We start from the raw sequence: 26,296 nt of genomic DNA on the forward strand, positions 1-26,296 counted from the left end.
TCAAAGCAGGAGGGGAGGAACTGACTTGTGAAACAGGGGAGACAACTTGTCCAACAACTGAAGCAGGCACATTGCCTTTCTCAGCCTCCCACACAGTCTTAAACCCATATCTTTCCACCATCTCCACTTTAAACTTAAACTGCCTCTCCTGTTCCAGCAGCTCAGCCTCATTAACAGCAGGTGTTTCAGCATTACTCTCACTCCTGTTAACTATTCCACTCCCAGAATGTGATGGTACATTAAGCTGTTCATGCAGCCTTCTCGTATCCTTAGCCATTTCCTCAGGCCCTTTAGGGCAGCTCCTCATAACATGACCAGTATCCCCACATATGTCACACTTTCGTGCCTGAGGACATTCTGCAGCTTCATGCCCAGGCAAACCACAGTTTCTGCAACATTTTCCCACACTGCAATTTTCCTTAGTATGGCCATACTTAAAGCAACTCCTGCAAAAAAAAGGCTGGTCAGGATAAAACAAGTACCCTCTAGCTCCTCCAATATTAAAGTTCCCAGGAGGGTGCATAACTCCACCAATGCCACTGGGATCCAGTCTCAAGCGTACCCAAAATTTAGTCTTGCCGTTAAATATGCCGACATAATTTTCTAGGCGAATTCCTCCACGAACTGAAGAGCAATACCTGGACAGAAAAGCTCTAATAATGTCTGGCTCCACAAAGGGGTTGTACATGTGCACCGTTAATGGCCTCTCTGCTCCCATAAATAAAGGCAACACCTCAATTCCATGTAATAAAGGGTCTTTTGCAAAGGTTTTAACCCTCTCAAATGCATTCAGGCAGTTCTCAGGATGGCAAAAAGTCACATCATAAATCCCAGTTGAAGGAAACTCTTGAATACAGTAAATCTCCTCCTTACTTACCCCAGCCAGACCAACCAAAATTCTGTCCCATAAAGTACGCAGGGTTCTTCTTTGACCAGTAACCTCCTCAGCATATTTAAAGCGAATGGTATTCTTCAATCCAGACATCCTGGCAGCCTCAAGGACTCCAAACAGCAGTAGGCAATCACAAATCAACGTCCCAGGATCCCCTAGCAAGGAGACCCTGATTCCTTCCAACCAGACCAGATGCAGCAATTACACCACACCTGGTCCTAGCCAAAATGGCCGAGGATCACATCCTGCTACATGACATACAAAAGTAGCCATGTAACATGTGGAAGTAGTGAACAGAAAACTCAAATGCCATTAGGGGTAGTATAAATCATATACCACTAAAATTAGGGAGACCATTTAAAAAACAAAAACAAATTTGCTCAAGGGATCAAGTATGTCCAAGGGTGCCACTAGCATCGGTGAAGGGGGACCTGAAGATTCAGTTTTTTCCCTTCAATGGGGGCCATTTGGCTTTGAGGGGATGGGGAGAAATGGGGCCTATGCCCCCAGTGCTTGTTCTACAATCACATGTGAATACAACCTGCTGCTGCACTCATCTGCTTACACTTTTGCATTTAGAAACACTTCATATCATTCATTAAACAACTGATAAGAAGAGGACTGACCTTTTGGTGTCTCCATGTCTTGTCTCCATTTATCTGCCTCTATTTAGGCCTAATTCCGGGACTAAAGTCAAAGTCCCTGTAAAGTGGATGTATTTGCAGAGGATTGGTTAATTAAATAATGAATATATTCTATTGTTTGTGTCAAGACTATCCAACCCCTAAGACACTTTTGCAATGCCATTTAGAAATTGATTATCAGGTCTCCTGTTTTTACTTTTTCGCACCATTGCGGGGGTAACCACATGGATACAACTGTTGGAGCCATGAATTGCTATCCATTACTTCTGACAAATTGGGTATTTGTTACATTTCTATACTGAGGCAAAATTTGCTAGAGTAGTTCACATTATCTATTCAGAAAATTTCTGTCATCTTTTGAAAATATATTTTAGGTTTGCAATGCTTGAATTTTCCTCATTGTTTAACTTGGGACCAGCTGGAGGCATTCATTTTCTCCATTTGCAAGAACGAGCAGTGATATGATGCATCTCGAGGTGTTTGTCTCCCTCAAGTAAGCTTCTCCGAGGAAGTGCAATGGTTATAAGCAGCAGTAGATTGTGACATCATAGAAGAATGTTGTTATAGTGGCAGAATCTGCTAGCTGACTGTTTACATTCTATTGCCATGGTGACTGCATGGCAGCCACTCCTGAACATTCCGTGGACAGTATGAATATTCCGTAGAGTTCTGAACATTCCGTGGACAGTGTGAACATTCCATAAACACTGTTAACATTCCAATTAAGGTCTTAGACTATCTGATTAACTGCTGAGACAAGAAATGAAGAAAGGAAGGCTGCCAGTTGGCTTGTGGGTGTGGCAGAGGCTTGCAGGAGGCAGTGCATTCACAAATCATGCACCCAGAGAGAAAGAGAGGGAGGGAAAGAAGTCTGCATATGTTAATTGATAACATAGAGATGAATTGAAAAAAAATAATAACTCCAAGGCTCTAAATGACATTGAAATCATCTGCTCTCTTTTGGTATCAATGAATCAAAGAAATGAAAGTATAGATTAAGGAGGAGGAGGAAAGGATGGGCGAAAATAGAACCAGGCCAAATGAAAAAACATTTACAGGAGAAAAAGACAGAAATATAGGGGTGCATCTGCTGTTTGGTTGGGAGTTGCAGTTCTGTCTCTTGGATACCTGGCTCCTAATTTACTGCTGCAGTTTCTAACTACCAGCCCAAGCTCTGACACAAGGAGCCGACCATACTTGAGAACAAAGCAAAAATAATCTTTTTATAAACCACTTTATATCATATACCATTATAAATCAATGTATATGTGTTTACATTTATAATACTTACCATATGCTAATCACCATATATTTAATCTTTTAAAGTCAGCTAAGTGGGCAAACAGTGCAAATATTACTTCATTTACACTTAAACTGTACAAGCTGTGAAATAATTTGAATATATGCAAAATATTTTGCAGCTAAACTTTATGCTTATAAATAAAGTAATGTGCGCACTATCTATTTGCTTAGTTAACATTTAAGCATTGAATTATGGGTGGTTAGCATATGATATGTACTGCAAATTATAATATATATATAGATTTATTTCTTTTTTATTAAAGAAAAGCTCTCACTAATTGTAATAGCATATGATTTATACTACCCATTGAGCTCCTCAACAATTATCAATGTCTCTCTATGTGAGGTAGCTGCTTGTGTCTGATAAGTAACAAATCAGAAGCGCAACCCCACGCTTTGAGCCATAAGAGAGCCTGAAAACCCCGAATCTAAGGTGCTGTTTGGCTGCTCTGTCAGGTGCAGCCCTGCTCTCTGTGATGGTGGGTCTTTGGCTTTCGTGGTTTAAAGAGAAATGGTGCTTATTTCCAAAACATGCTTTTACACTCTCCTGGGTGATTGGAGCATAGATTTAAGGCTTCAATAAAAAAAGTATATAGGACCTGTGATGCTCTTGAGATTGTGGTTATGCACTACACTACTGTCTCCAACTATGGCTTCCCTGTTATTGGGGCAAGGTAGATTTTTACACAGTACTAAGCAAAACCTATTGGCTGCAGCAGTGCATCTTCATGGTGTTAGGCCTGAAGTGACCTAGGGGAGTGCACCACTCCCTATAGCTATACCCCTGGCTCCAATCATCCAAGAAACTGTAAAAATGCACTGGGCACATGAGCCTTATTTCTCTCCATCAACTCAGAGCCAGAAAGCCCATCTTTGACATCCCTGGAGCCAAAAGGCTCCCATCCAACACCAGGATTGGGAACAAACTCCCACCTTGTTACATCACATACATAGCCATGTAACATGTGGAAGAAGTGAACAGAAAACTCAAATGCCATTAGGGGTAGTATAAATCATATACCACTAAAATTAGGGAGACCATTTAAAAAACAAAAAAAAACAAAAACAAATTTGCTCAAGGGATCAAGTATGTCCAAGGGTCCCACTAGCATCGGTGAAGGGGGACCTGAAGATTCAGTTTTTTCCCTTCAATGGGGGCCATTTGGCTTTGAGGGGATGGGGAGAAATGGGGCCTATGCCCCCAGTGCTTGTTCTACAATCACATGTGAATACAACCTGCTGCTGCACTCATCTGCTTACACTTTTGCATTTAGAAACATTTCATATCATTCATTAAACAACTGATAAGAAGAGGACTGACCTTTTGGTGTCTCCATGTCTTGTCTCCATTTATCTGCCTCTATTTAGGCCTAATTCCGGGACTAAAGTCAAAGTCCCTGTAAAGTGGATGTATTTGCAGAGGATTGGTTAATTAAATAATGAATATATTCTATTGTTTGTGTCAAGACTATCCAACCCCTAAGACACTTTTGCAATGCCATTTAGAAATTGATTATCAGGTCTCCTGTTTTTACTTTTTCGCACCATTGCGGGGGTAACCACATGGATACAACTGTTGGAGCCATGAATTGCTATCCATTACTTCTGACAAATTGGGTATTTGTTACATTTCTATACTGAGGCAAAATTTGCTAGAGTAGTTCACATTATCTATTCAGAAAATTTCTGTCATCTTTTGAAAATATATTTTAGGTTTGCAATGCTTGAATTTTCCTCATTGTTTAACTTGGGACCAGCTGGAGGCATTCATTTTCTCCATTTGCAAGAACGAGCAGTGATATGATGCATCTCGAGGTGTTTGTCTCCCTCAAGTAAGCTTCTCCGAGGAAGTGCAATGGTTATAAGCAGCAGTAGATTGTGACATCATAGAAGAATGTTGTTATAGTGGCAGAATCTGCTAGCTGACTGTTTACATTCTATTGCCATGGTGACTGCATGGCAGCCACTCCTGAACATTCCGTGGACAGTATGAATATTCCGTAGAGTTCTGAACGTTCCGTGGACAGTGTGAACATTCCATAAACACTGTTAACATTCCAATTAAGGTCTTAGACTATCTGATTAACTGCTGAGACAAGAAATGAAGAAAGGAAGGCTGCCAGTTGGCTTGTGGGTGTGGCAGAGGCTTGCAGGAGGCAGTGCATTCACAAATCATGCACCCAGAGAGAAAGAGAGGGAGGGAAAGAAGTCTGCATATGTTAATTGATAACATAGAGATGAATTGAAAAAAAATAATAACTCCAAGGCTCTAAATGACATTGAAATCCTCTGCTCTCTTTTGGTAACAATGAATCAAAGAAATGAAAGTATAGATTAAGGAGGAGGAGGAAAGGATGGGCGAAAATAGAACCAGGCCAAATGAAAAAACATTTACAGGAGAAAAAGACAGAAATATAGGGGTGCATCTGCTGTTTGGTTGGGAGTTGCAGTTCTGTCTCTTGGATACCTGGCTCCTAATTTACTGCTGCAGTTTCTAACTACCAGCCCAAGCTTTGACACAAGGAGCCGACCATACTTGAGAACAAAGCAAAAATAATCTTTTTATAAACCACTTTATATCATATACCATTATAAATCAATGTATATGTGTTTACATTTATAATACTTACCATATGCTAATCACCATATATTTAATCTTTTAAAGTCAGCTAAGTGGGCAAACAGTGCAAATATTACTTCATTTACACTTAAACTGTACAAGCTGTGAAATAATTTGAATATATGCAAAATATTTTGCAGCTAAACTTTATGCTTATAAATAAAGTAATGTGCGCACTATCTATTTGCTTAGTTAACATTTAAGCATTGAATTATGGGTGGTTAGCATATGATATGTACTGCAAATTATAATATATATATAGATTTATTTATTTTTTATTAAAGAAAAGCTCTCACTAATTGTAATAGCATATGATTTATACTACCCATTGAGCTCCTCAACAATTATCAATGTCTCTCTATGTGAGGTAGCTGCTTGTGTCTGATAAGTAACAAATCAGAAGCGCAACCCCACGCTTTGAGCCATAAGAGAGCCTGAAAACCCTGAATTTAAGGTGCTGTTTGGCTGCTCTGTCAGGTGCAGCCCTGCTCTCTGTGATGGTGGGTCTTTGGCTTTCGTGGTTTAAAGAGAAATGGTGCTTATTTCCAAAACATGCTTTTACACTCTCCTGGGTGATTGGAGCATAGATTTAAGGCTTCAATAAAAAAAGTATATAGGACCTGTGATGCTCTTGAGATTGTGGTTATGCACTACACTACTGTCTCCAACTATGGCTTCCCTGTTATTGGGGCAAGGTAGATTTTTACACAGTACCAAGCAAAACCTATTGGCTGCAGCAGTGCATCTTCATGGTGTTAGGCCTGAAGTGACCTAGGGGAGTGCACCACTCCCTATAGCTATACCCCTGGCTCCAATCATCCAAGAAACTGTAAAAATGCACTGGGCACATGAGCCTTATTTCTCTCCATCAACTCAGAGCCAGAAAGCCCATCTTTGACATCCCTGGAGCCAAAAGGCTCCCATCCAACACCAGGATTGGGAACAAACTCCCACCTTGTTACATCACATACATAGCCATGTAACATGTGGAAGAAGTGAACAGAAAACTCAAATGCCATTAGGGGTAGTATAAATCATATACCACTAAAATTAGGGAGACCATTTAAAAAACAAAAAAAAACAAAAACAAATTTGCTCAAGGGATCAAGTATGTCCAAGGGTCCCACTAGCATCGGTGAAGGGGGACCTGAAGATTCAGTTTTTTCCCTTCAATGGGGGCCATTTGGCTTTGAGGGGATGGGGAGAAATGGGGCCTATGCCCCCAGTGCTTGTTCTACAATCACATGTGAATACAACCTGCTGCTGCACTCATCTGCTTACACTTTTGCATTTAGAAACACTTCATATCATTCATTAAACAACTGATAAGAAGAGGACTGACCTTTTGGTGTCTCCATGTCTTGTCTCCATTTATCTGCCTCTATTTAGGCCTAATTCCGGGACTAAAGTCAAAGTCCCTGTAAAGTGGATGTATTTGCAGAGGATTGGTTAATTAAATAATGAATATATTCTATTGTTTGTGTCAAGACTATCCAACCCCTAAGACACTTTTGCAATGCCATTTAGAAATTGATTATCAGGTCTCCTGTTTTTACTTTTTCGCACCATTGCGGGGGTAACCACATGGATACAACTGTTGGAGCCATGAATTGCTATCCATTACTTCTGACAAATTGGGTATTTGTTACATTTCTATACTGAGGCAAAATTTGCTAGAGTAGTTCACATTATCTATTCAGAAAATTTCTGTCATCTTTTGAAAATATATTTTAGGTTTGCAATGCTTGAATTTTCCTCATTGTTTAACTTGGGACCAGCTGGAGGCATTCATTTTCTCCATTTGCAAGAACGAGCAGTGATATGATGCATCTCGAGGTGTTTGTCTCCCTCAAGTAAGCTTCTCCGAGGAAGTGCAATGGTTATAAGCAGCAGTAGATTGTGACATCATAGAAGAATGTTGTTATAGTGGCAGAATCTGCTAGCTGACTGTTTACATTCTATTGCCATGGTGACTGCATGGCAGCCACTCCTGAACATTCCGTGGACAGTATGAATATTCCGTAGAGTTCTGAACGTTCCGTGGACAGTGTGAACATTCCATAAACACTGTTAACATTCCAATTAAGGTCTTAGACTATCTGATTAACTGCTGAGACAAGAAATGAAGAAAGGAAGGCTGCCAGTTGGCTTGTGGGTGTGGCAGAGGCTTGCAGGAGGCAGTGCATTCACAAATCATGCACCCAGAGAGAAAGAGAGGGAGGGAAAGAAGTCTGCATATGTTAATTGATAACATAGAGATGAATTGAAAAAAAATAATAACTCCAAGGCTCTAAATGACATTGAAATCCTCTGCTCTCTTTTGGTAACAATGAATCAAAGAAATGAAAGTATAGATTAAGGAGGAGGAGGAAAGGATGGGCGAAAATAGAACCAGGCCAAATGAAAAAACATTTACAGGAGAAAAAGACAGAAATATAGGGGTGCATCTGCTGTTTGGTTGGGAGTTGCAGTTCTGTCTCTTGGATACCTGGCTCCTAATTTACTGCTGCAGTTTCTAACTACCAGCCCAAGCTCTGACACAAGGAGCCGACCATACTTGAGAACAAAGCAAAAATAATCTTTTTATAAACCACTTTATATCATATACCATTATAAATCAATGTATATGTGTTTACATTTATAATACTTACCATATGCTAATCACCATATATTTAATCTTTTAAAGTCAGCTAAGTGGGCAAACAGTGCAAATATTACTTCATTTACACTTAAACTGTACAAGCTGTGAAATAATTTGAATATATGCAAAATATTTTGCAGCTAAACTTTATGCTTATAAATAAAGTAATGTGCGCACTATCTATTTGCTTAGTTAACATTTAAGCATTGAATTATGGGTGGTTAGCATATGATATGTACTGCAAATTATAATATATATATAGATTTATTTATTTTTTATTAAAGAAAAGCTCTCACTAATTGTAATAGCATATGATTTATACTACCCATTGAGCTCCTCAACAATTATCAATGTCTGTCTATGTGAGGTAGCTGCTTGTGTCTGATAAGTAACAAATCAGAAGCGCAACCCCACGCTTTGAGCCATAAGAGAGCCTGAAAACCCCGAATCTAAGGTGCTGTTTGGCTGCTCTGTCAGGTGCAGCCCTGCTCTCTGTGATGGTGGGTCTTTGGCTTTCGTGGTTTAAAGAGAAATGGTGCTTATTTCCAAAACATGCTTTTACACTCTCCTGGGTGATTGGAGCATAGATTTAAGGCTTCAATAAAAAAAGTATATAGGACCTGTGATGCTCTTGAGATTGTGGTTATGCACTACACTACTGTCTCCAACTATGGCTTCCCTGTTATTGGGGCAAGGTAGATTTTTACACAGTACTAAGCAAAACCTATTGGCTGCAGCAGTGCATCTTCATGGTGTTAGGCCTGAAGTGACCTAGGGGAGTGCACCACTCCCTATAGCTATACCCCTGGCTCCAATCATCCAAGAAACTGTAAAAATGCACTGGGCACATGAGCCTTATTTCTCTCCATCAACTCAGAGCCAGAAAGCCCATCTTTGACATCCCTGGAGCCAAAAGGCTCCCATCCAACACCAGGATTGGGAACAAACTCCCACCTTGTTACATCACATACATAGCCATGTAACATGTGGAAGAAGTGAACAGAAAACTCAAATGCCATTAGGGGTAGTATAAATCATATACCACTAAAATTAGGGAGACCATTTAAAAAACAAAAAAAAACAAAAACAAATTTGCTCAAGGGATCAAGTATGTCCAAGGGTCCCACTAGCATCGGTGAAGGGGGACCTGAAGATTCAGTTTTTTCCCTTCAATGGGGGCCATTTGGCTTTGAGGGGATGGGGAGAAATGGGGCCTATGCCCCCAGTGCTTGTTCTACAATCACATGTGAATACAACCTGCTGCTGCACTCATCTGCTTACACTTTTGCATTTAGAAACACTTCATATCATTCATTAAACAACTGATAAGAAGAGGACTGACCTTTTGGTGTCTCCATGTCTTGTCTCCATTTATCTGCCTCTATTTAGGCCTAATTCCGGGACTAAAGTCAAAGTCCCTGTAAAGTGGATGTATTTGCAGAGGATTGGTTAATTAAATAATGAATATATTCTATTGTTTGTGTCAAGACTATCCAACCCCTAAGACACTTTTGCAATGCCATTTAGAAATTGATTATCAGGTCTCCTGTTTTTACTTTTTCGCACCATTGCGGGGGTAACCACATGGATACAACTGTTGGAGCCATGAATTGCTATCCATTACTTCTGACAAATTGGGTATTTGTTACATTTCTATACTGAGGCAAAATTTGCTAGAGTAGTTCACATTATCTATTCAGAAAATTTCTGTCATCTTTTGAAAATATATTTTAGGTTTGCAATGCTTGAATTTTCCTCATTGTTTAACTTGGGACCAGCTGGAGGCATTCATTTTCTCCATTTGCAAGAACGAGCAGTGATATGATGCATCTCGAGGTGTTTGTCTCCCTCAAGTAAGCTTCTCCGAGGAAGTGCAATGGTTATAAGCAGCAGTAGATTGTGACATCATAGAAGAATGTTGTTATAGTGGCAGAATCTGCTAGCTGACTGTTTACATTCTATTGCCATGGTGACTGCATGGCAGCCACTCCAGAACATTCCGTGGACAGTATGAATATTCCGTAGAGTTCTGAACGTTCCGTGGACAGTGTGAACATTCCATAAACACTGTTAACATTCCAATTAAGGTCTTAGACTATCTGATTAACTGCTGAGACAAGAAATGAAGAAAGGAAGGCTGCCAGTTGGCTTGTGGGTGTGGCAGAGGCTTGCAGGAGGCAGTGCATTCACAAATCATGCACCCAGAGAGAAAGAGAGGGAGGGAAAGAAGTCTGCATATGTTAATTGATAACATAGAGATGAATTGAAAAAAAATAATAACTCCAAGGCTCTAAATGACATTGAAATCCTCTGCTCTCTTTTGGTAACAATGAATCAAAGAAATGAAAGTATAGATTAAGGAGGAGGAGGAAAGGATGGGCGAAAATAGAACCAGGCCAAATGAAAAAACATTTACAGGAGAAAAAGACAGAAATATAGGGGTGCATCTGCTGTTTGGTTGGGAGTTGCAGTTCTGTCTCTTGGATACCTGGCTCCTAATTTACTGCTGCAGTTTCTAACTACCAGCCCAAGCTCTGACACAAGGAGCCGACCATACTTGAGAACAAAGCAAAAATAATCTTTTTATAAACCACTTTATATCATATACCATTATAAATCAATGTATATGTGTTTACATTTATAATACTTACCATATGCTAATCACCATATATTTAATCTTTTAAAGTCAGCTAAGTGGGCAAACAGTGCAAATATTACTTCATTTACACTTAAACTGTACAAGCTGTGAAATAATTTGAATATATGCAAAATATTTTGCAGCTAAACTTTATGCTTATAAATAAAGTAATGTGCGCACTATCTATTTGCTTAGTTAACATTTAAGCATTGAATTATGGGTGGTTAGCATATGATATGTACTGCAAATTATAATATATATATAGATTTATTTCTTTTTTATTAAAGAAAAGCTCTCACTAATTGTAATAGCATATGATTTATACTACCCATTGAGCTCCTCAACAATTATCAATGTCTCTCTATGTGAGGTAGCTGCTTGTGTCTGATAAGTAACAAATCAGAAGCACAACCCCACGCTTTGAGCCATAAGAGAGCCTGAAAACCCTGAATCTAAGGTGCTGTTTGGCTGCTCTGTCAGGTGCAGCCCTGCTCTCTGTGATGGTGGGTCTTTGGCTTTCGTGGTTTAAAGAGAAATGGTGCTTATTTCCAAAACATGCTTTTACACTCTCCTGGGTGATTGGAGCATAGATTTAAGGCTTCAATACAAAAAGTATATAGGACCTGTGATGCTCTTGAGATTGTGGTTATGCACTACACTACTGTCTCCAACTATGGCTTCCCTGTTATTGGGGCAAGGTAGATTTTTACACAGTACCAAGCAAAACCTATTGGCTGCAGCAGTGCATCTTCATGGTGTTAGGCCTGAAGTGACCTAGGGGAGTGCACCACTCCCTATAGCTATACCCCTGGCTCCAATCATCCAAGAAACTGTAAAAATGCACTGGGCACATGAGCCTTATTTCTCTCCATCAACTCAGAGCCAGAAAGCCCATCTTTGACATCCCTGGAGCCAAAAGGCTCCCATCCAACACCAGGATTGGGAACAAACTCCCACCTTGTTACATCACATACATAGCCATGTAACATGTGGAAGAAGTGAACAGAAAACTCAAATGCCATTAGGGGTAGTATAAATCATATACCACTAAAATTAGGGAGACCATTTAAAAAACAAAAAAAAACAAAAACAAATTTGCTCAAGGGATCAAGTATGTCCAAGGGTCCCACTAGCATCGGTGAAGGGGGACCTGAAGATTCAGTTTTTTCCCTTCAATGGGGGCCATTTGGCTTTGAGGGGATGGGGAGAAATGGGGCCTATGCCCCCAGTGCTTGTTCTACAATCACATGTGAATACAACCTGCTGCTGCACTCATCTGCTTACACTTTTGCATTTAGAAACACTTCATATCATTCATTAAACAACTGATAAGAAGAGGACTGACCTTTTGGTGTCTCCATGTCTTGTCTCCATTTATCTGCCTCTATTTAGGCCTAATTCCGGGACTAAAGTCAAAGTCCCTGTAAAGTGGATGTATTTGCAGAGGATTGGTTAATTAAATAATGAATATATTCTATTGTTTGTGTCAAGACTATCCAACCCCTAAGACACTTTTGCAATGCCATTTAGAAATTGATTATCAGGTCTCCTGTTTTTACTTTTTCGCACCATTGCGGGGGTAACCACATGGATACAACTGTTGGAGCCATGAATTGCTATCCATTACTTCTGACAAATTGGGTATTTGTTACATTTCTATACTGAGGCAAAATTTGCTAGAGTAGTTCACATTATCTATTCAGAAAATTTCTGTCATCTTTTGAAAATATATTTTAGGTTTGCAATGCTTGAATTTTCCTCATTGTTTAACTTGGGACCAGCTGGAGGCATTCATTTTCTCCATTTGCAAGAACGAGCAGTGATATGATGCATCTCGAGGTGTTTGTCTCCCTCAAGTAAGCTTCTCCGAGGAAGTGCAATGGTTATAAGCAGCAGTAGATTGTGACATCATAGAAGAATGTTGTTATAGTGGCAGAATCTGCTAGCTGACTGTTTACATTCTATTGCCATGGTGACTGCATGGCAGCCACTCCTGAACATTCCGTGGACAGTATGAATATTCCGTAGAGTTCTGAACGTTCCGTGGACAGTGTGAACATTCCATAAACACTGTTAACATTCCAATTAAGGTCTTAGACTATCTGATTAACTGCTGAGACAAGAAATGAAGAAAGGAAGGCTGCCAGTTGGCTTGTGGGTGTGGCAGAGGCTTGCAGGAGGCAGTGCATTCACAAATCATGCACCCAGAGAGAAAGAGAGGGAGGGAAAGAAGTCTGCATATGTTAATTGATAACATAGAGATGAATTGAAAAAAAATAATACCTCCAAGGCTCTAAATGACATTGAAATCCTCTGCTCTCTTTTGGTAACAATGAATCAAAGAAATGAAAGTATAGATTAAGGAGGAGGAGGAAAGGATGGGCGAAAATAGAACCAGGCCAAATGAAAAAACATTTACAGGAGAAAAAGACAGAAATATAGGGGTGCATCTGCTGTTTGGTTGGGAGTTGCAGTTCTGTCTCTTGGATACCTGGCTCCTAATTTACTGCTGCAGTTTCTAACTACCAGCCCAAGCTCTGACACAAGGAGCCGACCATACTTGAGAACAAAGCAAAAATAATCTTTTTATAAACCACTTTATATCATATACCATTATAAATCAATGTATATGTGTTTACATTTATAATACTTACCATATGCTAATCACCATATATTTAATCTTTTAAAGTCAGCTAAGTGGGCAAACAGTGCAAATATTACTTCATTTACACTTAAACTGTACAAGCTGTGAAATAATTTGAATATATGCAAAATATTTTGCAGCTAAACTTTATGCTTATAAATAAAGTAATGTGCGCACTATCTATTTGCTTAGTTAACATTTAAGCATTGAATTATGGGTGGTTAGCATATGATATGTACTGCAAATTATAATATATATATAGATTTATTTCTTTTTTATTAAAGAAAAGCTCTCACTAATTGTAATAGCATATGATTTATACTACCCATTGAGTTCCTCAACAATTATCAATGTCTCTCTATGTGAGGTAGCTGCTTGTGTCTGATAAGTAACAAATCAGAAGCGCAACCCCAAGCTTTGAGCCATAAGAGAGCCTGAAAACCCTGAATCTAAGGTGCTGTTTGGCTGCTCTGTCAGGTGCAGCCCTGCGCTCTGTGATGGTGGGTCTTTGGCTTTCGTGGTTTAAAGAGAAATGGTGCTTATTTCCAAAACATGCTTTTACACTCTCCTGGGTGATTGGAGCATAGATTTAAGGCTTCAATAAAAAAAGTATATAGGACCTGTGATGCTCTTGAGATTGTGGTTATGCACTACACTACTGTCTCCAACTATGGCTTCCCTGTTATTGGGGCAAGGTAGATTTTTACACAGTACCAAGCAAAACCTATTGGCTGCAGCAGTGCATCTTCATGGTGTTAGGCCTGAAGTGACCTAGGGGAGTGCACCACTCCCTATAGCTATACCCCTGGCTCCAATCATCCAAGAAACTGTAAAAATGCACTGGGCACATGAGCCTTATTTCTCTCCATCAACTCAGAGCCAGAAAGCCCATCTTTGACATCCCTGGAGCCAAAAGGCTCCCATCCAACACCAGGATTGGGAACAAACTCCCACCTTGTTACATCACATACATAGCCATGTAACATGTGGAAGAAGTGAACAGAAAACTCAAATGCCATTAGGGGTAGTATAAATCATATACCACTAAAATTAGGGAGACCATTTAAAAAACAAAAAAAAACAAAAACAAATTTGCTCAAGGGATCAAGTATGTCCAAGGGTCCCACTAGCATCGGTGAAGGGGGACCTGAAGATTCAGTTTTTTCCCTTCAATGGGGGCCATTTGGCTTTGAGGGGATGGGGAGAAATGGGGCCTATGCCCCCAGTGCTTGTTCTACAATCACATGTGAATACAACCTGCTGCTGCACTCATCTGCTTACACTTTTGCATTTAGAAACACTTCATATCATTCATTAAACAACTGATAAGAAGAGGACTGACCTTTTGGTGTCTCCATGTCTTGTCTCCATTTATCTGCCTCTATTTAGGCCTAATTCCAGGACTAAAGTCAAAGTCCCTGTAAAGTGGATGTATTTGCAGAGGATTGGTTAATTAAATAATGAATATATTCTATTGTTTGTGTCAAGACTATCCAACCCCTAAGACACTTTTGCAATGCCATTTAGAAATTGATTATCAGGTCTCCTGTTTTTACTTTTTCGCACCATTGCGGGGGTAACCACATGGATACAACTGTTGGAGCCATGAATTGCTATCCATTACTTCTGACAAATTGGGTATTTGTTACATTTCTATACTGAGGCAAAATTTGCTAGAGTAGTTCACATTATCTATTCAGAAAATTTCTGTCATCTTTTGAAAATATATTTTAGGTTTGCAATGCTTGAATTTTCCTCATTGTTTAACTTGGGACCAGCTGGAGGCATTCATTTTCTCCATTTGCAAGAACGAGCAGTGATATGATGCATCTCGAGGTGTTTGTCTCCCTCAAGTAAGCTTCTCCGAGGAAGTGCAATGGTTATAAGCAGCAGTAGATTGTGACATCATAGAAGAATGTTGTTATAGTGGCAGAATCTGCTAGCTGACTGTTTACATTCTATTGCCATGGTGACTGCATGGCAGCCACTCCTGAACATTCCGTGGACAGTATGAATATTCCGTAGAGTTCTGAACATTCCGTGGACAGTGTGAACATTCCATAAACACTGTTAACATTCCAATTAAGGTCTTAGACTATCTGATTAACTGCTGAGACAAGAAATGAAGAAAGGAAGGCTGCCAGTTGGCTTGTGGGTGTGGCAGAGGCTTGCAGGAGGCAGTGCATCCACAAATCATGCACCCAGAGAGAAAGAGAGGGAGGGAAAGAAGTCTGCATATGTTAATTGATAACATAGAGATGAATTGAAAAAAAATAATAACTCCAAGGCTCTAAATGACATTGAAATCCTCTGCTCTCTTTTGGTAACAATGAATCAAAGAAATGAAAGTATAGATTAAGGAGGAGGAGGAAAGGATGGGCGAAAATAGAACCAGGCCAAATGAAAAAACATTTACAGGAGAAAAAGACAGAAATATAGGGGTGCATCTGCTGTTTGGTTGGGAGTTGCAGTTCTGTCTCTTGGATACCTGGCTCCTAATTTACTGCTGCAGTTTCTAACTACCAGCCCAAGCTCTGACACAAGGAGCCGACCATACTTGAGAACAAAGCAAAAATAATCTTTTTCTAAACCACTTTATATCATATACCATTATAAATCAATGTATATGTGTTTACATTTATAATACTTACCATATGCTAATCACCATATATTTAATCTTTTAAAGTCAGCTAAGTGGGCAAACAGTGCAAATATTACTTCATTTACACTTAAACTGTACAAGCTGTGAAATAATTTGAATATATGCAAAATATTTTGCAGCTAAACTTTATGCTTATAAATAAAGTAATGTGCGCACTATCTATTTGCTTAGTTAACATTTAAGCATTGAATTATGGGTGGTTAGCATATGATATGTACTGCAAATTATAATATATATATAGATTTATTTCTTTTTTATTAAAGAAAAGCTCTCACTAATTGTAATAGCATATGATTTATACTACCCATTGAGTTCCTCAACAATTATCAATGTCTCTCTATGTGAGGTAGCTGCTTCGTTGATTGCTGCTTGGTCTGGGCTGGAGGGTCCAGGGTTTGGGGGGTACTTCTGTGGTACCCCCTGGATATCGAGGAGGGATCTTCTTTGCAAGTAGCGCTGGTGGATTTTCTACAAGAGTTTGCCAGGATGTCGACAGTGAAGAATACGATGCGAGTGAAGCTGATGAGAGCAACGGGAAATGGTTCCCTAAGGTATTTGGTGGAGGTGATTCTGGAGGGATTGATTGGTGTTCAGAGGAGGGAAATATTTTGTATCCAGGAAATTCCTTCTATGCATTTTTTGGATGTGACTTTTGTGGAGCACGGCGTGTATAGGGATGTGTTGGTGTGCATGGAAAGAGAAATAAAAAAAAAGAATCCAGCCATGCATGGGGTGGAAGTTATTCCAGCACTTTCAGAGGAAAGAGCCCTTACTATACACCTGTATGATCCTTTCACTGATTTGGGGATGACTTGGACTTTTTTGAAGCAGTATTGCAGTCATATACGAGGAGGGATTATGCAAAAAAATATATGTGGAATATTCAATGGAAGTTGGAGGTTTTGGGTAAGGTTCAAACCTGACAAAAATGGTGTTGGGGGGCTGAAGCATCCACCTGCAGCCTTCTCAATTGGAGACTTTAGAGGCTACCTCTATTACTACGATCAACCTGACTTTTGTAGAAAATGCAGAAGTTTTGGCCATAGGAAAGAAGACTGCAATAATGAAAAAACTTGCAGAAATTGCCAAAAATCAGGGCATGAGGCAGGAGAGTGTCCTGACCCGAGGAAGTGTGATATTTGTGGTGAAGAGGGTCATTTTGCCCGTGACTGCCCTAAAGTGTATGAGGAGACAGGGAAGGGAAAGTCTGCAGAACAGTAGGCTTTGATAAATGCAGAAAATTATGAGAAGAAGAAGGAACGGAGGGAGTGTGAGAAAAGAGAAGCAGGGGCAGGTGAGGCCATGGATGATATTACAGCTCAGGTAAATGAGGTCATTGACATGGTTAACACTGAGAGTGTCCCCGGCGAGGAAGAGGTTAATGCCGCTCCACCATCTGTGGACAAGATTAAGCCCCACCAAATACCTGAAACTCTGGAGCTGGTAAGTGAAGTGGCTCCACCCCCAGTAACGGACATGCCTTTTGAATGTGCAGCGGGGAGTCCAAGTGGATTATCCTTGCTGAGTAGCCCAGATTACAGCCCTGTAAGTCCAGTAAGTGAAGTATCTTCATTAGAGACAGTAGAGAGTGCTGAAACTGCAGAGGAGAGAGGAGGGTTGGATCAGCTGTCGGCACAGGGTTCTGTGTTTGATAGTGAATCCGATATGGAATGCAAGCAAACTCCGGAAGTATTCAGGTCAGAAAGCCGGAGGAATACGGCTAAAAAGGCCCGCATAGAGAGTGAGGAGAAGGACACTAAAAGAGAGGTCCTCAATAAGCGTGAGATACTGCTGAAGATACCACCCCTAGGGATAGAAAGAATGACCCCAGCTGAGATCCTGAAAAGTACTAGTCAGCATAGGATCAATCAAAGCAGAAGGATTACAGAGCAGCAGGCTTTTTTGGAGGAAGCTGCTGTAAGGAAAATGCAGCAAGTCAGTCATTTTGGAAGGGAAGGGGATAAAGGGACTTGAAGGTGCTCCCAGTTTGGTTTTTGTCTCATATTCTTTTGTTCTTATTCTTTGGATATCCTTTTTTTTTTCTAAGTGACAGAAGGGAAGAATAAGGGTATAGCCCTAACCTCTCTCAATGTGAGGGGTGTTGGCTCTAAGGCAAAAAGGACTGCAGTACTGGACTTTTTGGGGAGTTTTGAAGGAGACATTTTTTGTGTACAGGAGTGTGGTTTTGTTAATGCTCCTAAAAAAGAGGAGTGGAAGTGGGGGGATTCTATTTGGAGTGGGTCCAAAGAGAACAAGAATGATGGGATAGGAGTCTTAGTGAAGGGCAGTAATTTCAAAATAGAGTCTTACACTGTGATAGAGGTGGGAAGATGTGTCCTAGTGACATTTAATTACCAGGGGTGGCGGTTTAATCTTTTTAATATATATGCACATGCGGATAAAAATAAAAGGAAAAATTTGTTTGAAAGATTGGAGTTTTTTTTGATTGGAAGGATACCGGTGGTGATTGTTGGTGATATGAATTGTGTGATTGACAGAGGGGTAAAGAGAGGTTTGAATGAGGTGAAGATTGATGTCACTGGGAATATGTTGAGAAGTATGCTTGTTGATTTTTCACTGACGGATGTGGCAAGAGAATGTAGTATAGGAGAGCCATTGACGACTTACAGGTATGATTGTGTCACGTTTGGATTATGTGTTTGTATCAAAAGAATTCACGTGTGCTAGCTATGGGCAAGAGGGGGTGGGATTCTCGGATCATGATTGTGTTAGATGTAGAATAGAGTGTAAGGGAGGAGGGAGTTATGGGAGGGGTGTTTGGAAGATGAATGTGAGATGCTTGGAAGATAGAGAGGTTAGGAGCCGGTTCCTTGAATGTTACGGGAGATGGAAGTACACTAAGGGTAAGTATGGGTGTGTGTTAGAATGGTGGGATTGGGTGAAAGGTCAGATTGCTAGGTTTTTTAGGAGGAATGGGTACAGAATGGCGAGGATGAGGAGAGAAAAGTTTGAATGGATGAATAAAAGGGTGGCGTACTTGTATAGAATGAGAGAGTGTGGTAGTGATGTGTCAGATGAAATAATTGAAGCAAGAAGAGAGATTAAAAAGGGTATGGAAGAGAAAGGAAGGCAGATAGTGTATAGTGCGAAGGTGGAATGTATGGAGAAGGATGAGAAGTGCAGTAGATTTTTCTTTAAGAAAGTTTGTGGGGGGAGAAAGGATATGGATGTGGTTATTGGAGAGAATGGTGAGGAAATGAGAGGTGAAGAGATGAGGAAGGAGGTAGAGAAATTTTATAGTTGTCTGTATGGTAGGAAAGCTTGTGATAAAAGTATGGAGAGTGAAGTGCTGAGTGTAATTACAGAGAGGGTAGATGAGAGTGATTGTGGTATGCTATGTAGTGAGGTGACTGATAAGGAAGTGAAAGATGCTATGGATAGTATGATGAGGAATAGAACGCCTGGGAAGGATGGGTTGCCAGTGGAATTTTATAGTATGATGTGGGAGATTGTTGGTGAGGATGTTGTGGAAGTGATGAAGTATATATTTGAAAATAAAAGGTTGAGTGAAACTATGAAAGAGGGTGTGGTTGTGTTGATTTATAAGAAGGGTGAAAGGAAGTATGTGAAAAACTGGAGACCGATTACATTGTTGAATGTGGATTATAAGATGTATGCAAAAATTATAGCGAATAGAATGAGAAGAGTGATTGATCAGGTGATTGGTGAAGACCAGGTGTGTGCAGTACCAGAAAGAAGAATAAGTGAGAACTTGATGTTGCTGAGAGATGTGATTGGAGATTGTATGAGTAGGAAGCAGAGAATGTACTTGATGGCATTAGATTTTGAAAAGGCTTTTGATAGGGTGTCGCATGCTTTTATGTTGAGAGTATTGGTGAGAATGGGGTTCCCGGGGGAATTTGTGAATAGGATAAGGAGTATGTATGATGGTGTAAGTAGTAGAGTGTTGGTGAATGGTTTTTTGAGTGAGAATGTAAAGATAGAGTCTGGTGTAAGGCAAGGCTGTCCATTGTCCCCTATTGTTTTTGTGTGTGTGATAGAACCGCTGTTGTGTATGGTGAGAAAGGATAAGGTGATGAGAGGATTGATGATTCCGGGAAGTAAGGGTAGGAGTGTGAAGGTGCTTGGTTATATGGATGATGTTGCGATTGTGGGTGTGAATAGTGCAGCGATTAGGAGGGCAAAATTAATAGTTAGTTTATTTTGTGGAGCATCGGCGTTTAAGGTAAATTGGGAAAAATCTAAAATTAAGGTATTTGGGAAGAGAGAGGAGGAGGATAAAGGGAGTGAATATGTGGATGGTGGTATAAAAGTGCTGGGTGTTATATTTAATGATGATGTGAAAGGAAGTGAGAGCTGGAGTGAAGTGCAGAAGAAAGTGGGGTGTAAGTTGGGATTTTGGAAGTTGAGGAAGCTGTCGATGAATGGGAAGGTGTTAATTGTTAAAGCAATTATATTGCCAATGTTGTTATATGTGTCTAATGTGTTTCCACCATCTAATGTAAGTTTGAGGAAAATTAATAGAATGTTGTTTTTGTTTTTGTGGGGATGTAGGATGGAGCGTTTGAAGAGAGAGTCTGTGATGAAAGAGAAGACAAACGGAGGAGTGAATTTTCCGAATGTGGAGGTGTATCTGAAGCTGAATGGGATTGCACAAGTGTTGAGTCTGATTGAGAAGGAGAGTAAGGCAGCAGGTATGGTAAGATATATGGCTGGATGGATGCTTTGTGGATTGAAGTGGTATGATAGAAAGCTGAATGAGCCAATGGCATTTGAGGTGTGTAAGTGGTATAAGATGATTGAAGTGTTTGTGAGGAAATGGGACCTATTGGGTGTATGCAAGGAAGATTTTAAAAAAAGAAAGAATGTGGTGAAAATTTTGAGAGGAAGAGAAAGTATGTGTAATATTGAGGGTCTGAGATCTAAGGAGAGTGAGGAGATGTGGAAGAAAGTGAGTATGGAAGGGTTAAATAACAAACAAAGGGATGTGATATGGATGAGTATGCATGGGGTATTGCCAGTGAGAGAGGTGCAGAAGAAACGTGACTTGGTGAGATCGGATAAATGTCCTAGGAGTGAATGTAATGGATGTGAGAGTATTAGGCATCTGGTATGGAATTGTGGCTATGCACAGAAGGTGTGGAAGGGTGTAAGAGGGTTATGTAAGGAGTTGGCGGGTGTGCAAAAAATGACATGGAAGGTGGCTTTGTTTGGTATGGGTGCAAGTGGAAAAGTTAGTGAGAGGATATTGTGGCTGATAACAGTATGTGTAATGGAGTGTTTGTGGGATGCCAGGAATGTGTATAAGAAAGAAATGATAGAGGTGAATGATTGTGTAAGGATGGTGTTAGGGAAATTGTACACATGTTATGTATGGGATAAGATGAGGAAGGATGGATGTGATGCAGAGGGTATATGGAAACACAAAAAATGGAAGCATATAGTTAAATTAAGTTAGGTGGTGTGGGTGGGGTTTTTGAGTACTTTTAGCAGGTGGTGTTTTGCTTATTTTTTTGGTTTATTTATGGTAATGGGTTATTTAATTACTGTGTGTGAGTATGCACAAAAGTATAGTGATAAAGTAATATAATTGGGAATTAATTTAAGTAATGTGCGTATTAATATATAGGAAAAAAATTACACAGTTTAAAAATGAAACCATAAATGATGATTTAAAATCTCCGGTTTTTCGATTGTCACGGTGATTGCTGTCCTAAGGGACAAGCGACGGAGTTTTTTTTAAACCTGAATGGTAAAAAAAAAAAAAAAAAAAAAGTAACAAATCAGAAGCGCAACCCCAAGCTTTGAGCCATAAGAGAGCCTGAAAACCCTGAATCTAAGGTGCTGTTTGGCTGCTCTGTCAGGTGCAGCCCTGCTCTCTGTGATGGTGGGTCTTTGGCTTTCGTGGTTTAAAGAGAAATGGTGCTTATTTCCAAAACATGCTTTTACACTCTCCTGGGTGATTGGAGCATAGATTTAAGGCTTCAATAAAAAAAGTATATAGGACCTGTGATGCTCTTGAGATTGTGGTTATGCACTACACTACTGTCTCCAACTATGGCTTCCCTGTTATTGGGGCAAGGTAGATTTTTACACAGTACCAAGCAAAACCTATTGGCTGCAGCAGTGCATCTTCATGGTGTTAGGCCTGAAGTGACCTAGGGGAGTGCACCACTCCCTATAGCTATACCCCTGGCTCCAATCATCCAATAAACTGTAAAAATGCACTGGGCACATGAGCCTTATTTCTCTCCATCAACTCAGAGCCAGAAAGCCCATCTTTGACATCTCTGGAGCCAAAAGGCTCCCATCCAACACCAGGATTGGGAACAAACTCCCACCTTGTTTTTTTTTTTTTTTTTTTTTTTTTTTTTTAAACCGTTCAGGTGTAAGATAACTTCTCCATTCCCAAAAGGGATACAGCCACTGTTTGAAGTATCTAACAACTCATCATTAGGTTCCATCCACCAAAAGAAAAATTCCAATTACTGTACATCATTTTAACTTACCAGAAAAAAAGAAAAAAACAGACATAGATCCTTTTCACAGAACTTATCAAAAACAAAAACACAACCCCTTAAACAAATAAACGTACTACAAAAAAACCATCCCTAAACCACTAGCACTCCTCCCACCCCAGCTATCCTAAACGAACAATTTCTTTCCATTTCCTATGTTTCCACAACCCCTCTGCATCCTCCCCCCCACCAGCATGCTTATCCCACATATAACATGTGTAAAGTTTCCCCAGTATCATATGAATACATTCCCTTGCATCAATATCATCTCGTCTAAACACATAAATATTCCTAACATCCCACAAAACTTCCGAAACACATACTATAATTAGCCACAGCAACCTTTCATTCACACTACCACACGCACCCAGCCCAAACATAGCCACCTTCCATGACATCACCTGAATCCCAGACAACTCTTTTATCAAACCACCCAAATCCTTCCACACACGCTGTGCATATGAACAATTCCAAAACAAATGGATCACACTCTCAAAACCTCTACACCCTTCCCGTGGACACTCTTCTGACAAAACCAAATGTCTTTTCAACAGCACTTGTCTCACAGACAACACACCATGAAGCTTCATCCATACCACCTCCCTCTGTCTATTATTCAAACCACTCACATTAATCATCTTCCATGTTCTCACACTATCTGTGGAAGTCAAACCATCAATAAGACAAACCTCCTCACGCCCCTTCAACATTTTAATAACATTCTTCCTTTCTCTGAAGTCCTTCACACTCACCCCTAATAAATCAAATTTCCTCACAAACACTTCAATCACACTATACCAATTACACACTCTAAACGCCATTGGCACTGCATTTTCCCTGACACGCCACTTCAAGCCACACATCATCCAACCAGCCATATATTTCATCATATAAGCAGCCTTACTATCAATCTCCATCAATCTCAAAACTTGAGCAATATAATTCAACCCAAAATACACTTCTAAATTTGGAAACCTCATACCTCCATTCTGCCACTCTTTCATCACATGTTCACGTTTCAGACGCTCCATCTTACATCCCCAAAAGAAAAGAAACAGCATTCTATTAATCTTCCTCACACCCCGGGAACCTGGCGGAAACACATTTGCAATATGCAATAACATAGGTAACACCACTGCTTTAATAATTAGAACCTTCCCAAACATAGTCAATTTCCTTAAATTCCAAAAGTTAAGCTTTTTAGCCACTTTCCTCCCTACTTCATCCCAACTTTCCTTACCATTCAGACACTCATCAAAAATAACCCCTAACACCTTTATCCCACCTGACACACACTCCATCTGACTATCCCTCACACTACTGTCCCCAAACCCTTTCACTTTGGACTTGTCCCAATTAACCTTAAAGGCAGATGCCCCACAAAACAACTGTATTAATAATTTTGCTCTGTCCAAAGTAACCTTACTTCCACCCACAACAACCACATCATCCATATAAGCTAGTGTTTTCACACATCTCCCATTACTTCCAGGCACCAAAAAACCTCTAACAACCTTATCCCTACGCAACATACATAACAAAGGCTCAAGCACACAAATGAACATAATAGGAGACAAAGGACAACCCTGACGTACCCCAGATTCAATACTAACATGCTCACTCAAATACCCATTCACCAACAATCTACTACAAGCACCTGCATACAAACATCTAATCTTATTCACAAACTCCCCAGGAAAACCCATCCGCACCAGAACATTAAACATAAATACATGAGACACTCTATCATATGCTTTTTCGAAATCAAGCGCCATCACATACATCTTCTGCTTTCTTACTAGACAATCACCTATCATATCACGCAACAACATTAAATTATCATGCATACGACGTCCTGGGACCGCACATACCTGCTCCTCACCAATCACCTGACTAATAACCACTCTCATACGACATGCTATCAGCTTTGCAAACAACTTATAATCGGAGTTCAATAGTGTAATAGGCCTCCAATTTGCCAAACACCGCCTATCACCTTTTTTATGAATTAAAACAACCACACCTTCTTTCATAGAATCATTCATCCAGCCATTCACAAAAATATAACGCATGACTTCAACCAAATCAACTTTCACAACATCCCACATACTCATATAAAATTCAACAGGCAAACCATCCTTACCAGGAGATTTATTCCTCCCCATGCTCTTCAATACATCTTTCACCTCATCCTCAGACATATCATTCACTAATAAATCACAATCACCCATATTGACTTTCTCACTAACAGCACTCAGCACCTCACTCTGCATATCTCCATCCCCCACCTTCCATTCATACAATTTCTTATAAAATTTCTCAACCTCAAACATAACATCTTCCGCACCCACTTCCATACCACTATCATCCAATACCACATCCATAACCTTAGACCCTCCACATATCTTTTTGAAAAAAAACCTGCTACATCTTTCATCCTTCTCCATATGTTCAACTTTCGCACTATATATAATCTGTCTACCCCTCTCCTCCAACATCTTATTCACCTCAAACCTCACTGCCTTAATATCATCTGCAACCTCTTGCCCCATTTCTCTCATCCTATACAAAAACCACAATCTCTTATTCAACCATTCATACCTATTACGCTTGCGCCGAGCCACAATATGGCCACTTCTTCTGAAAAACACACCCACTTTCATCTTCACCCATTCCCACCAGCAAGCACATTCAGAAACTCACTTTTACACATCTGCCATTTAGCATAATTTTTAAAGAAATGTTTTCTAACTTGGTCATCTTCAAGCAACCGTACATTCAGCTTCCACACACCTTTCCCATGCCTCACACCATTCTTACATTCTACCTTACATATCAGACACTCATGATCAGAGTAAGACACACTCACTTGCACAAAACTAATACACTTCAAAACTTTAGTAACAAAAACGTAATCCAAACGAGACTCAATCATTCCTCTATCAGCCTTATAAGTAAATAATGGCTTACCACCAGTACACACACTTGCAGCATCCACTAAATCAAAATCCACAATCATTCTTTTTAACATATTACCAGTCACATCCACCTTACTCGTACAAACGCTCTGCCTTCCCTGCACCTCAATTATACAATTCATGTCACCAATCAAAATAACAGGTGTTTTACCTGGTAAAAAATATACAATCTTTTCAAACAACTCTTTGCGCTCAATCAAATTAACTGGCGCATAAACATTAATGACCCTTAATTTAATCCCTCTAAAACAAATATCAACCAAAATGCAACGACCCTGCTCAATAATGACATAGGATTCAAAGGAAATCTCCCTACTCTGGGCTAATACCCCCACGCCATCATTTCTATTTAATGCAGAACCAGACCATATTGCAGCACCATGTGGCCATTCATCTTGTTTAGGAGCTTCACATATGCCACACTCCTGTAAACAAATTAAATCCCCCCCTTTAGCCCTAATATCTTCCAAAATTGCGGCTCTCCTGGCATTGGACTTAAATACCCTTACATTTTGGGAAATTATAGATATAGACATCGCGCCAGGCAAATTATAAGAAAGCAGCACATTACATCATGACTACATTGCCAACATTCATTTCCCACTACATACATCAATAAAGGATTCAACATCACCAGTGCTCAAAAAAGGCTGAGCAGGCGAATCCCCCTGCACACCACCCTCAGTCTGAATACACTGAGCAGGCTGATCAATAGCTTCCATAGGGACTGTAGCATCAACTGTGCCAGGCAAACACCCAGCAGACTGCATGCCAG

General features: G+C 40.0%; 1 protein-coding gene across 1 annotated transcript; it reads left to right on the forward strand.

Annotated features, from left to right (window-relative positions):
- Nucleotides 1-16,529: 16,529 nt before the first annotated feature.
- LOC148504040 (zinc finger CCHC domain-containing protein 3-like) lies at nt 16,530-17,264 on the forward strand. The gene has a single exon (XM_088448922.1). The coding sequence runs from the start codon at nt 16,530-16,532 to the stop codon at nt 17,262-17,264; it is 735 nt and encodes a 244-aa protein (XP_088305048.1).
- Nucleotides 17,265-26,296: the final 9,032 nt, after the last annotated feature.

The sequence above is a fragment of the Taudactylus pleione genome, unplaced genomic scaffold, assembly GCF_031769625.1.
Source record: "Taudactylus pleione unplaced genomic scaffold, aTauple2 ptg000471l, whole genome shotgun sequence".
In the NCBI taxonomy this organism is placed as follows: Eukaryota; Metazoa; Chordata; class Amphibia; order Anura; family Myobatrachidae; genus Taudactylus; species Taudactylus pleione.